This window comes from Cottoperca gobio, chromosome 21 (assembly GCF_900634415.1).
Source record: "Cottoperca gobio chromosome 21, fCotGob3.1, whole genome shotgun sequence".
Lineage (NCBI taxonomy): Eukaryota > Metazoa > Chordata > Actinopteri > Perciformes > Bovichtidae > Cottoperca > Cottoperca gobio.
This window is the reverse complement of record NC_041375.1, coordinates 1,987,448-2,003,066: the sequence shown is the minus strand read 5'-3', so window position 1 is coordinate 2,003,066 and position 15,619 is coordinate 1,987,448. Positions and strand designations below refer to the sequence as shown.

At 41.1% G+C, this 15,619-nt stretch overlaps 1 protein-coding gene across 1 annotated transcript; it reads right to left on the bottom strand.

Annotated features, from left to right (window-relative positions):
• Positions 1-11,481: 11,481 nt before the first annotated feature.
• LOC115026635 (homeobox protein engrailed-1-B-like) lies at positions 11,482-15,342 on the bottom strand. The gene is made up of 2 exons (XM_029459514.1): positions 14,793-15,342; positions 11,482-11,801 (listed from the first exon to the last, which is right to left on the bottom strand). Exons 1-2 carry the CDS (start codon positions 15,340-15,342, stop codon positions 11,482-11,484), a joined length of 870 nt encoding a protein of 289 aa, XP_029315374.1.
• Positions 15,343-15,619: the final 277 nt, after the last annotated feature.

The following is a 15,619-nucleotide window of genomic DNA, read 5'->3' as shown; positions in this document are numbered from 1 at the left end:
TTTAACACTGTGTGTGTGTGTGTGTGTGTGTGTGTGAGTGTGTGTGTGTGTGTGTGTGTGTGTGTGTGTGTAAAACATTGTCATCTGCATGCTGCTGATAGCTATCCCGTGTCCTGCCTGCTGCTGCTCAATAATAACTGCAGTGGTACTGTCCGTCTCTCCACCTCTGTAAACACTATGTAACCTTTTATCAGGCAAGAATATGATAAGATTCAATATCACAACACAATGTGAGTCTATTATTGCCCAGAGGAGGTGCACACAGGCTCCTGCAACAGTATTTTCATTTCTCGCCTCGATTATCTATCTCTGACACCTCTATAAATGTCTGCTCTGCTGCAGCGATGGAAAACCTCCCCCCAGTCACTCATACATATTTATGGGGCATATGATACAGCAAAGCAGGGCTTTCACACAAACACAAAATGATCCGTGTGATGACAAATACAACCATTAAGGCTTATATACATAATAAGCAAAGCAGAGCACCTTTTTGAACTCAAAGCTTGCTTCTACAACTTATCCAAATGCTGCCTACAATTTTAATTAAATGTTAATATTATTCCTGTAACTTTAAATTGATTAGAATTTATTTAAATCTAATTACCTTCATTTATAAATGTATATGTATATCTGCCTTTCAATTGTACAATAATACAATAAAGAAATCTCAGGCAAAAAAGTTTGAAATTATAAGCTTTTTCTATTTAATTTCAAGAGCATACTATTGTGAGGCATTACATGTATTTATTGATTAATTTAATCCAAAGTGCCTTACGACAATAGATATTTTTAGCATGTGTGACCCCAGAGAGAGTAATGAAACGTGTCACGGCTCCGATATGATCAGGAGCTAATTTTCTCATATGACTTTTATTACAGTACATTGTATTTTCTAACTCTTTTATCATATTAGATATAGTACCAATTTATTTCCTGCTGTAAATTCTAGCAGTGTGCAGAGCAAAGCCTGTTTTTCTTCCGCCACACAGATAGTGAGCACAGCTGCCATTTTGTTTGACAATCTTCGGTACAGGCGATTGCAAACAGATGATTTGGGAAAATGCCAACACTGTCACTTTTATTGCTTCTTTAACCTTTCATACTGGACGCCCAGAAGAACCAAGAAGACAGTTTTACGGCACTGCTCGGAAAACAAATAAAAAAGCTGGTGTGTTTTGGTATTCTTCGTGTGACGTGGATTGATTGAAGTTGGACTGTATTTTGGATGATGGGGCTCTTTTTTTAAGCTCACTGACACTGACAATTACAGCTACAAAATGTCTTTGTTTCTTGGCAATCTATGTCACCAAGAATGACTTAGAAATTATGCATCACTGAAGAATGTTTTCAAGACAAGGTGCAGGTTATTTTTATATAATTGTGAGAAAGTTAAAGGAAAACTTGTCACTGAAGGGATATTTCTGTTGAAGCATTCGTCCACCACCAGGATTTGTTAAATATTTTCCAGTCAGCACCACCACACACTCTGAAACAACTCTCACATTCAGAAACCCGTCACCGTGGGTTTCGGGTGACGCTCACCTACCTGCTGGCTTGAATCAAAATGGCGTTGCCTCAGCAGGGGATGCCCAGCTCAGCCCTTTGAATGGCGGTCCTGTTGAGGAGCAGTGGAATCAAAGCATTTAACGCTGGGCTTCTTGAAACGCTCTCATCTGAGGATGAGCTAATCCTGTTTGCATGGTTCGTCTGGGAGGAAACGGGGGCTGAGAGGAGGTGGGCCGGGGAGCGTTACTACCCCAAAACACCAGTGTGTCTTTGCATCGGGGTCCAAACGTGGGGCTTCTGGAGACTGATACAGTTCACCATATCTGTAGCCTGCAGCAGCTTTTATTGTAAAATGTTATTCAATTTGGTAATTTTTCTGCTATGCTGGGTTTTCTCTTCAATTAAGGACTCTGAAGAAGCTTTTACACCATCATGGGGTACTGAACCTTGGGCTCTTCTACAGCTCTTAAAAGGTTGACTGACCTACCACTTAGCATTATGTGAAACTGGGGGAGACTAACACACATAAAACAGTTCTAAGAATTAAATGAATCAATGCCGCTTTGATTGAAGAAGATTTATTATACCAAGCATTTAATGGACACACACACACACACACACACACACACACACACACACACACACAGAAATTGTTAAACAGCAGTGTGGGAGGCCTCTACATCTCAATGTCACTTCTGTTGCTCACCCATGATAAAACAACGGCGGCCATTTGTGCCACAACTGCTCTGCCGGCCCTCACAGCTCACTTGTTGACAGGCTGGTAGACAGTGGGAGACATGTGGAGTTTTAGTCTGCCTCCTCCTGCACCACCCACCACCGCCAACCACACACACACAGTGGTTGGCGGTGGTCAGTATGCATGTAAAAGCCTTTACTTGTGTGTTAGTGTACCCTATCGACTCGTTGCCTGTATGCCCATGTGTGTGTGTGTGTGTGTTGCTGAGGATCAAAGAGCAAGGGCAGATAAGTTATTGGGTGCAGGATGTAAACACAGAGGTTTTCTGTTTATCCGTCTGTGTTCCCTTAACGTCCCACCAGACGGTTCACAAATGGCCGAGACTGAGATCGGATCAGACCCATTCATGGAGCGACTCATCACAAATGTGTCATCTCCTTATGATATGACACACACCGTATACTGCAATGATCAGGGTGTTTGTCTGACCTGATGCTAATGAATGTCTTAAGTGTACAGAATTTCTCTGTGACTACGAGAATGAGATTCTGTTGGGAATATTTAATAATATATAGCACTTTGAGTTTTGTTTACTCAAATGAAAAGTGCGCCTATAAATACAATTTATTATTATTATTATTATTATTATTATTATTATTATTATTATTATATTTTCAATATGAAGATGTTGAATTTTAGGACAAAACATTGGTCATAAATCACGATCTGTCTGTCTGTCTCTCTTTCTCTTTCTCTTTCTCTTTCTCTTTCTCTTTCTCTCTTTCTCTCTTTCTCTCTGTCTCTCCGTCTCTCTGCCTCTCTCTCTCTCAGTGCATGCTGGGAGTTTGTGTGCGAGTGAGATGCTGAGTGTGGGCTTTTTGATTTCTTATATTTTTGATTATTTTGTTAAAGGTTTTCCTCCAACAAACTAAAAACCAACATGGTGTAAAGGTGGCGGATTACTTTCCAGATTTGGTAGTTCTAAATACCTCTGCCAGACTCCATATGAGTCAAAGAGAGGAGTCCAGCCTCACTGACCAAGTGTATTATAGATTAAAGAAACTTGTGGTAACAACAAATACATTTTGATATATATTAATAATAATTAATATATAATATAATTACCTGCAGTTATAATAATAATATAATATATAATTAATTATATATTAGTTTGTTTTTTTGCTTTCAACATCTCAGTACTGATGGATACTTTCAGAGTGAATGTTTTAAATGTGAATGGAGCCAGAGTCTTAAAAAAAAGAGGACAAATATATGCAACTGCTCAAATGAACTTCTCCGGAGTTGCCCAATGTGTGAGGCGTCGGGCGGGTATGGGGATACTCACAAGTCCCCGGCTGAGCGCCACTATGTTGGAGTTCACCCCAGTGGACGAGAGGGTCGCCTTCCTATGCCTTCGGGTTTATGGGGGGGCAAAACTGCCCCAACCAGCAGTTCGGAGTATTCGGCCTTCTTGGAGACCCTGAATGGGAGACTTCAACACGCACGTGGGAAATGATGGAGACACCTGGAGAGACGTGATTGGGAGGAACGGCCTCCGTGATCTAAACCTGAATGGTCGTTTGTTGTTGGACTTCTGTGCTAGTCATGGAATGGCCATAAAAAACACCATGTTCGAATATAAGGATGCTCATAAGTGTACGTGGTACCAGAGCACCCTTGGCCAAAGGTCAATGATCGATTTTGTGATCGTATCATCTGGTCTGAGGCCACATGTTTTGGAACATTCAGGTGAAGAGAGGGGTGGAGCTGTCAACTGATCACCATCTGGTGGTGAGTTGGATCAAGGGGTGGGGGAAGACTCTGGACAGACCAGGTAAGCCCAAATGAGTAGTGCAGGTGAACTGGGAGCATCTGGAAGAAGTCCCTGTCCTGAAGATCTTCAACTCACACCTCCGGCGGAGCTTTTCAGACATCCCTGTGGAGGTTGGGGGCATTGAACCTGAGTGGGCAATGTTCAAAATGTCTATTGCTGAAGCTGGGGTGAGGAGCTGTGGTCTCAAGGTCTTAGGTGCCTCAAGGGGCGGTAACCCTCGAACACCGTGGTGGACCCCGGTGGTCAGGGAAGCCATCCGACTGAAGAAGGAGTCCTTCCGGGTTTTGTTATCCGGGAGGACTCCGGAAACAGTTGCAGGGTATCGAAGGACTAGAAGGGCGGCAGCTTCTGCCGTGTCAGAGGCAAAGCAGCGGGTGTGGGAGAAGTTCGGAGAAGCTATGGAGAAGGACTTTCGGTCGGCACCAAGGTGCTTTTTGGAAAACCATCCGGCACCTCAGGAGGGGGAAGCGAGGAACCATCCAAGCTGTGTACAGCAAGGGTGGGACCCTGCTGACTTCAACTGAGAAGGTCATCGGCCGCTGGAAGGAGCATTTTGAGGAACTCCTGAATCCGACTAACACGCCCTCTATGGTTGAGGCAGAGCTGGAAGCTGATGGGGTTATCATCGTCAATTTCCCTGATGGAAGTCACTGAGGTAGTCAAACAACTCCACAGTGGCAAAGCCGCAGGGGTTGATCAGGATCCGACCAGAAATGCTGAAGGCTTTGGGTGTTGAGGGGCTGTCTTGGTTGACACGCCTCGTCAACATTGCGTGGAAGTCTGGGACAGTGCCTAGGGGTTGGCAGACAGGGGTGGTGGTTCCCCTATTTAAAATGGGGGACCAGAGAGTGTGTGCCAACTACAGGGGTATCACACTTCTCAGCCTCCCTGGTAAAGCCTACTCCAAGGTACTGGAAAGGAGGGTTCGGCCGGTAGTCGAACCTCTGATTGAAGAGGAACAATGCGGATTCCGTCCGTGGAACAACAGACCAACTCTTTACTCTTGCAAGGATCCTGGAGGGGGCCTGGGAGTATGCCCATCTACATGTGTTTTGTGGATCTGGAGAAGGCGTATGACCGGGTCCCCAGGGTGATACTGTGGGAGGTGCTGCGAGAGTATGGGGTGAGGGGGTCACTTTTGAGGGCCATCCAATCCCTGTACGCCCAAAGCGAGAGTTGTGTCCGGATACTCGGACAGTACGTCGGACTCGTTTCCCGTGAATGTTGGCCTCCGACAGGGCTGCGCTTTATCACCAATCCTGTTCGTGATTTTCAATGGATAGGATATCGAGGCGTAGTCATGGAGGAGAGGGGTTGCAGTTCGGTGACCTGAGGATCTCATCCCAAGTGAAGGAGTTCAAGTACCTCGGGGTGTTGTTCGCAAGTGAGGGGACAATAGAGCGAGAGATTGGCCGGAGAATCGGAGCAGCGGGGGCGGTATTACATCACGGGTACAAGCGGCCAAAATGGGTTTTCTTAGACGGGTGGCTGGCGTCTCCCTTAGAAATAGGGTGAGAAGCTCAGCCATCCGTGAGAGACTCGGAGTAGAGCCGCTGCTCCTTTACGTTGAAAGGAGCCAGTTGAGGTGATTCGGGCATCTAGTAAGGATGCCACCTGGGCGCCTCCCTAGGGAGGTGTTCCAGGCACGTCCAGCTGGGAGGAGAGCCCGGGGAAGACCCAGGACTCGGTGGAGAGATTATATCCCCTCACTGGCCTGGGAACGCCTCAGGATCCCCCAGTCGGAGCTGGAGGATGTGGCCCGGAGAAGGGAAGATTGAGGTTCCTTACTGGAGCTGCTGCCCCCGCGACCCGATCCCGGATAAGCGGTAGACGAATGGATGGATGGATGGATGGATGATGATTTACACTTTGCACAAGTTTTTATTGGATAGGTTTTTATAATTTTTCTGTTAACCCTTTGAAACACAAGCTATGCAAACCCCTTTCTGGGGCGTGGCATGGTTCGAGGGTAGCCGTGTTGTTTCTTTGCTGTGTTTCTGGGGATCTATTTATTTGGTCATTTGGTATTCCGGCTGTTCATTGAATGTCTTGTTTTTGGTTGCTGCGGAGATTTCAGATGTTGGATGTATTTTTTGGTTCGGATCGTGGCTGGGATAATTGTTTTTGATGCTGTTGTGGTGTGTCTTTTTTTCCATTTTTGTCGCACTTGGCGTACATGGGTCATTTTTGGGCCATGTGTGTGGACCTGATGTGGGGGTGCAGTAACTGTTTTAGTCTGTGGATTGAGGGGGAGGGAGGTGGGGTAATGATTTGTGGTGATCGGGAACAGGATATTTGATGAATGATTGGAATATTAAATGATGGAATGAGTTGATTTCTGAGGGTGTGGCGGGGAGGCACTCACACGGGGTGGCTTTGTGGGTCGATGCAAGTCATTTTTTACCCATGTTGTGTCTTAGAAGGAAAGTGATACAACAATTTGAATTGTAATGATCAAGGGTTAAATGTGTATATTTTAAGCAGTTTATTTTAAAATAATTTGTACAAATGAAAAATATGTAAATTAAAGTGTTTGTTTAAAAAAATGTAAAAAGAATCTCTAGCTATATATCTATCTCTCTATCTATCTATTCATCTATTCATCTATCTATCTATCTATCTATCTATCTATCTATCTATCTATCTCTATATATCTCTCTATCTATCTATCATCTATTCATCTATCTATCTATCTATCTATCTATCTATCTATCTATCTATCTATCTATCTATCTATCTATCTATCTCTATATATCTATCTATCCTATCTATCTATCTATCTATCTATCTATCATATCTATCTATCTATCTATCTATCTATCTATCTCTATAATCTCTATATCTCTATCTATCTCTATATCTATCTATCTATCTCTCTCTCTCTCTATCTCTCTCTATCTATCTATCTATCTATCTATCTATCTATCTATCTATCTATCTATCTAGCTATCTATCTATCTCTATCTCTACTCTATCTCTATCTCTCTCTCTCTCTCTCTATCTATCTATCTATCTATCTATCTATCTATCTATCTATCTATCTCTATCTCTATCTCTCTCTCTCTCTCTCTATCTATCTATCTATCTATCTATCTATCTATCTATCTATCTATCTATCTATCTATCTCTATCTCTCTCTCTATCTATCTATCTATATATCTATCTCTCTCTCTATCTATCTATCTATCTATCTATCTATCTATCTATCTATCTATCTATCTATCTATCTATCTATCTATCTATCTATCTATCTATCTATCTATCTATCTCTATCTCTATCTCTCTCTCTCTCACACATCAGATGAAGAATTGTCACCTGTATTAATGTTATAAAGCCTGCTCATTTAAACTGTGTGCTTGTTTTCAGTCATTAGATGAGCAAGAATAAAGAGGTGTACTTTAATAATCTCTTTTGTTAGAACCAAAACAATGACTAATAGGTCCTGATCCAGGGTAAGCCTTCTGCTCTGTCGACCTAAAACTCTCGGACACACGCAGGTAGAGCAAAGGCAAATCAGAGCCTTTTGTTTTATTCCTTGTGAATGCATCAGTGTGGGGTTTTGATACTGTAAATCTATACAGTGCTTCATCAGCAGGGAGGACAGCAGCCGTCATTCTGTTTATTACCTTCATTTGCATGTAAATTAAAGCTGCTTTGTAGCCGCAGGGCCGGCTGTGTGGCTACTGTCTATACTCTGCAGTCCCTCTGCATTGCATGTACAGACACAGTCCACACACACAAACACAAACACACACACACACACACACACACACACACACACACACACTCACACACACACACACACTCACACACACACACACACACACACACACACTCACACACACACACAGCCCTGTGTAATTCATAGGGAAATGTTAATTTGTCTAATTGCTTTTAAATTTTCATCACACTCTGATTTCACACACATGCACACACCATGCTTTTATTATGCAATTATGCATGCATGGAATGAAAAAGCAGGAGTGAAGCATGTAAATAAATTAAATCATCCCACCTCTCCGTTTCTATTGGATAATTACAGAGGCCCTGCATATGAGAGCAAACTGCTCTTCTGTTCCCCACCGATCTGAGGCCAGCAGAGTGGAAGAAAACAGGTAGAGGCAGAGATCCAGTCAGCCTGTCACAACATTTACCTTTGAATTTGACAAATTGATCTCAGCCTACTGTTACCCTCTGTTTTCTTTTCCTTCCTTTTTTTCCAAACAGGGGGTTATACTTTCTTTGGCCTGGCTCCAGAGTGATTACAGAAGAGACAAACTCTTCCTATATGGGAAGTATGAAGCTCCGGATGACAGATGACCTCCAGGCGGGAGGAAATAGCCCGGTTTCATCAGGAAGATGCTCACTCGATAAGTAATTTGGTCCAAAATAATTACACAGTGGACTGCTGTCAGCAGCAACAACACGGCTCTCAGTTTACCTTCTGAGACACTCTGAGCAGTTTCATGAAGAAAGAAAACATACGCTTTTTATTCTCTGTCTATCTATCTTGGCAAATTATATAAACTGTTTCAAACTGTTTCTAGTGCAGAATAAATGCAGTTTCCTTGTACCAACATCTCCTTATTACCTTATGAATAAATCAAATGAAATGTTCTCAGCCAGCATGACATAAACTTGATGGGTTGTATAGACAAATAGTTGGAGGAAGCTGGAGTGATGATTCATGTCAAAGTAACCAGAGGCCATTTCTCTATTCCACATACATTTCGTTATTGGCAGTTTAAAGTCCCACGTGTTCATCTCTCTCTCTCTGTAAATACTGATCTGATCAAAAGTAAAGTCGTGTTCTGAAGCCTCCTCCTGTAATTTAGCTGAGTGAGAGGACGGGAGCAATACATTCATTTAGATAAAAACAGCTGATAAAAGAATGCAAGGGATTATTTTGGAGTCTGCTTTACTTTCATTTTTGAGAATTGTTAGGAAACACACACATTGACAGACGCTCACACTGAATCATTTTTAAATAAACTCTTTGTATAGTTTATTGTAAATACAATGAGCTTTGTATGCTTTGTTGGGTACATCTTTGTAAAAACTTTATATCCTGCACTCATTATTTTAAATGTTAAATGTTTTTTTAATATAAAAAATAACGCATTTGTTTCTAGTTACTTTAGTCCAAATAGAAAATGAATAAATGATCGTGTATCTGAATCTGTAGGCTGTTTAAAGGGTTTCAAATACCTCACTGTAATGTATTCAAAACAAAACCACACTTGCTTGGAAGATTGAATTATTATATTTGTCTAGTCTTTAGTGATAATTGTGTATTAATAATAATCTATTATTAATAGTTAGCATGCTACAAGTCAAATATAACTGTCGTGTAAGAAACGTGGGGAATGTGGAAATTAAAAAAAGAGAACAAAAGGATCTGTTAATATTTGTTTGTGATGTAAACTTTTCAATATGAAATAATTTTCCAAAATACAGGTCGGGTTTATGCTGCTTGTTTTATGTTTGTGCAAAAGGGGTTTTATTTTGCGTGTCTTGGAGATGAGATGATGGGCCGCGGCCGGACATGGTCTTGACCCGCGGACTGCTGTTTGAAGGTCCCACAAACACACACAAAGCAAGGATCCCTCTCCTACAGCTCCAACACTTCTGTATTGTTGTTTCAGGCCTACAGAGGCTGGCTGATGAAATGAGTGAACACAGAGACGGAGAGGCAATTTCATGCTCTGCAACGCTTTGAACAGCGCTGATAGCGGCGCGTCTCCTTCCAAAGACTATGAATATGGATTCAGTTGTCCCACTCACTTGAACCACCAAGCTGCGACCCCCCCTACACACACACACACACACACACACACACACACACACACACACACACACACACACACACACACACACACACACCTCAATTTAATAATTTAATATTCGTTGTAACCAGACAAAAATGGGTCATTGTGTTTCCTGAGGATTTTTTCTTTTCCAATATAAAAGTTTTTATTTGGAAATGTGGTTTAAATGTACATAATATATTCCCCGCTAACATATATCTCAGATAATCTAATGCTGTTTAGTGTGTCTGCAGACCAGCAGGCCTCTGCAGCTTTACCTGCCAAAATGAAAGGCAACACCAGAGGAAATGATGCACAGAGGGCAACGATATGTGTATATACAGTATAAACCTTCTGAATATGCATCTGCAAGAACTGTAGTAATCCTATAGTCACTTTCACAGGGATATTATACAAATACCACAGGGAAAATTTCGGAATATTGTAGAATATTCCCTTAGAGTAACAGAAGGCTACAAAGACACAGAGGCATTAGAAGAAAATGATAAAGATGCCATAAGTGTGAGATAAAGAATCCCTATAAATAAGGAGCTTTTAGTAGCACACGAACGGGAACTTATAGGAATATGATTCTTATTAGAGGGACACATGTAAACACTGCCATCTTCTTTTGATGGATACCTGTGTGTATTTATATGTTGACAGCATTAGGCTATTTAAACGTAGGCTTTTAGAGATACTGAGGTCATTATTCAAGTCCCCCAAAATCGAATTTGTTTTTGTAATATTTAGATTCCTCACATTTTATTTGCCCTGTTAATTATTCATTTTCTTTATGGTCATCATTTTTTGTTTCAAAGATTCTGGTGGGAGAATCCTTTGTTTATTAAATATTTAATTTAAATTTAAATATGTTGCATCAACAATTCTGCATATACATTTCAAATTTGTAGGAATAAAATATTTCTTTAGATTGTTCAAATTCCAATTGTCTTGAAAAGAATAACCTCAGTGTTCACAAGGCTCAGGCTCCGACATTGTCTCTATATCAGTCCTGTAACAGTGTGTTTCCTCGTGCTCAGAAGGGGTTTTAAAGTTTAAAATGTAGATTTCCACTAGGCTATAATGTTTCTTTTTGGCACTTCAAATATGTGTGGAATCTCTGTTAATGTATGATGACTCATATTAGTCGGTTGGTCCAGAAAAACAATTAAGCACATGGCTAATAGAGTTCTCGCTGTGTGTGGGTGCTGCTGTAGGCCCGGTGTGTGCAGCAGCAGCGCGTGCACTACCGAAGAGCTGAAGGGAAGTGAAAGTGCCCAGAATCATCAGCCGGTCAGTGTGTGTGTGTGTGTGTGTGTGTGTGTGTGTGTGTGTGTGTGTGTGTGTGTGTGCGTGTGTCTGTGTGTGGTGGTGTGCTTTTTTTTTAATTGTTTTTGTGTGTCCAGGCTCTGTTTTCCAATAAAATCTTTGGTTTTGCGGTGGCAGGTCAGTCCAAGAGTTGCCTTCTGTTCTGCTGGAGTCACTTTGAAGAGGAGGAGACGAAGATGAAGAAGAGGAGAGCTGCTGACAAAGAAGATCCGCTCAGCTCTCCGCCCCCGTCCTCATCATTAAATTAGATCATATCTATTTACAATGTACAGAGTGTGTTTGCAGGAGATGCTGCGGCTGCTCAGTCGCTGTCCTCCTTGTCCTCCTGGATGGTGGTGGTGGAATGGTTGTACAGTCCCTGCGCCATCAGCTGCAGCGCCAGCCCGTTCTTGAAGCCACTGGCCTTTTTGATCTTGGCCCGCTTGTTCTGAAACCAGATTTTGATCTGGGACTCGTTGAGGTTGAGTTCCTGCGCCAGAGACTGCCGCCGCTGCTCTGTGATGTAGCGGTTCACCTGGAACTCCGTCTTCAGTCTCTGCAGCTGTTCGGCCGTGAAGGCCGTGCGCGGCCGCTTGTCCTCTTTGCCGCTTTTTGACTTTTTCAGTTTCCGTGTCCTTGGGCCTGCAGTAAGGGCAAAAGGACACGAGAGCGGAAACATAAATATTCATCGCATATGGACAATAGTTCATGAGAAACAAATAGATTGAAAAATCTGAATCGGAACTCCCCCCCTCTCTCTCTCTCTCTCTCTCTCTCTCTCTCTCTCTCTCTCTCTCTCTCTCTCTCTCTCTCTCTCTCTCTCTCTCTCTTCATATGTGGGAAATGGCATCGTTTTTATTATCATAATTAATATTATTAATGGCTGTAGTGGAAATAATAACAATAATAACAATAATAAATAATAATAATAATAATAATAGTATTACTACTACTACTACTACTACTACTACTACTACTACTACTACTACTACTAAAAATAATAATAATAATAATAATAATAATAATAATAATAGTATTACTACTACTACTACTACTACTACTACTACTACTACTAACTAATAATAATAATAATAATAATAATAATAATAATAATAATAATAATAATAATAATACTAATAATAAAAACTGCCAGAGTTGTTTTTATACCTCAACATAAACTATAACATCTCGATGTTGTAACAGGCAGTAGACCTATTCGTATAAATAATAATAATAATAATAATAATAATAATAATAATAATAATAATAATAATAATAATAACAAAGAAATATGTGTATTTGCAGTCTTTGAGCTGCCCGTCAACACACTGCTTATTGCCACCTTGTTGTGACTGCATGGATGAATACAGAAGCCTTGTTTAATACAGAGAAGCCGCAGAATGGGAAATAAACTGACGCAATTTTACTACCTTTCTCACAGGCTTATTTTTAACTGAAAAACAATAATATTATAATATTTAATGCAAATCATAAAAAATTAAATTTAAGGATAAACCAGACTGAACAAAGATAGATTTATAAACACGCTATAATATTGCACAGATTTGGTAAATAAATAGTTGTATAAGCTACACCGGCCCTGCAGCCCGCACAGACACCATTCAAACAATAGTCCTGGTAATGTCACATTATGTCTGGATTTTGGAATAAAATATGCAGCCTATTCTTGTGTTATTTATTATTACACATATATTTATTTTTGAACTACATATTTTTACGTGTCCTCTTCTTGCGCAAATAAAATAAAATACTTCATAATATACTAGATATACATACTACTAATCAGTAGGCATTTGTCTTTTCACAAAAAATAAAACATACCATCATCTAATAAAAGAAAGCCAGTGAGTGTAATACAGGCTTCATAAATCAAATCAAATCAAATGTATTTATATAGCTCAATATCACAAATCACACATTTGTCTCAGTGTGCTTTACAGGATACGGCACCCTTTGTCCTTAGACCCTCGCATCGCACAAGGAAAAACTTCCCAAAAGAAACCCCATAATTAAAGGGGGAAAAATGGAAGAAACCTCAGGGAGAGCAACTGAGGAGGGATCCCTCTCCCAGGACGGACAGACTGTAATAGATGTCGTGTGTACAGGAATAAACAACATATTACAATTACAACATTTGACAGAAATGATGTTGTGATCAAAAAAGAGAAGGTATGGATGAATCCAGGATAATGTCATGAAGAAAGCCTTCATGTGCTGCATGTGTCTTACACACACTGTAGGTCTGTTACACACACTGTAGGTAGGCCCGTGTTGTATTAGGTGAAACTAAAAGTGATTTGGATTGTAGTCAGACTCAAATCAAACAGGCGGTTAATGAATTCAAAATGTCTCCTGTAGCGGAGGCAGGGAGGTCTGATGACCATTATTTACCTTTAATTCCATTGTGTTTTATTCCGCCATGCTTTACTGACAGCAGCTCATATATTCCACAGCAGCCGGCTCGCAGAGGACAACAGGTTACACAGAGCAGACTAGCCAACAGGGATCACAGGGGAAATGACTTTATATCGGTAGAACATGTCTGCTGTCCATCCGTTCATCAAAACACGTGTCACACACCGCCAAGAGCTGCAGTGTGTACAGTCATAATCCTATAAGATCAATGCTGGAAAGCTGCTTATGCAAATGTCACTTAAACTTATTTGTGAATAACTGAATAACACAGGTTTACATGCAACATGCAGCTGCACGTGTGTTTCTTCTTGATATGAAACTATATGTAGGCTAGTTCTTATTTTAGTTTAAGATTCATTTTATTTGACAAATTAATAGAATATAAATTCACAGAGAAAAGTGGAAAAGAAGATAAATGCATATTTCTACACAACACCCAGGCTATTATATCGATGTTGTTAATAATTAAATATAATGATGTGTTTTGTTGAGTCCTTGGTCCAATGAGGTCCAATAAAAATAAACATGTTAAATATGCATTTATAGTTTGTATTGTATCCTAGTTGACGTGAAATGAGCGTGTGTCATGAAACTACTATTGTAGCTAAAAACCGACAGATCTCGTGGGAATTTAAATAGTTAAAGGATTTAGAAAGAAAATATTCCAATAAATCAAAAGAAAGTAACTCTGGCCTGACAAAACACATAGATGTTATTAAACGCTTTTAAATTAAAAACTCTATGTTGGCCTACATGTTTGATAGGATTAAAATGAATTAAATACATTTTAAATTAGGTTATAAATATATATATATATATATATATATATATATATATATATATATATATATATATATATATATATATATATATATGATAGTAAAAGCTAAAAGTAAAGTAAAGCTGAGGCTTTTGTCCAAAGAGACTTACAATAAGTGCAAACAATCATGAGGATACAACTCCGAACAGCAAGAATCTTGCCGACGAGTTTGTGATCTAAATATTTTCTAAAAACATTATTTCACGCTTTACTTAAAAAAAAATCTTGTTTAGTAGATTGAACATTTCTACATGTAGGATACATGTATATTGGTGTTTTATGTCAGATTAAAACGTATTTAATTAATGTGTATTTCCTCCATTATTAAGCGAATTACACGCTCGGATTAGTTTTTCTTCATGAAACTATTGCCTTACCAGATGAGGGCCTGTCCGAGTACCTGGTGCAGTAGACCCAGGCAGGCCAGAGCAAAGGCTGGCTCTCTGGTGTGGACGCCCCGGTGCCGTTCAGCACCACCAGCGAGGAGGACGTGTTCTCCCCGGCCCCGCTGCCAGTTCTCTCCTCGGATTTCACACTGCTGCTCCCGGTGGAAGCGGCTGCGGCTCCTCCACCACTGCCGTTACTCTTTTTGGGACTCGCCAAAGAGGTGGAGGAGGCAGAAGACGAAGTGCTGTCACTGCTGCAATTGGAGTCCTGGCACGGCGTCCCGGGAAGACTCGGCCTGCTGACCACCGGGTGGACGCGTTCCCGGCCGGAGGTCTGCGCCCTCTCCCACGGGCCCAGGCCGTGCTCCTTCTTGCAGCCGAAGTCCGGCCGCAAAATGTTGTCGATGAAAAAGTTGGTTGTTCTGTGGGCCTGCTGGGCGACCTGCAGAGGCAGTATGGGCGGCGAGGGCAGGCTGGGGGACGGGGAGACGCTCTCTGGCTCGCTGCTATCCGTGCTGTTCGGATCCCGCTGCTCCTCCATCGCTACTTCTCTGAGGAACGTGGCGTGTTCTCTCAATCCACTTCCACTTTATGGGCCTGTGTTTGTATCCACAATATGACAACAGGAAGCACTAAAACATAGTTATTCTCTCTCCGAAATATTGCTGGTTGGTGTAATTATTAGAAAACTGTGGACATTCTGATTGCGTAAAGGCGCTCCGGCGCGTCATGGTCGGTGACTTACTATACGACTGGCTATGGTTGCTATTGCGCACTGCTCTCACACACCCAGAGCTTTTCACCACTGTATGACAGTC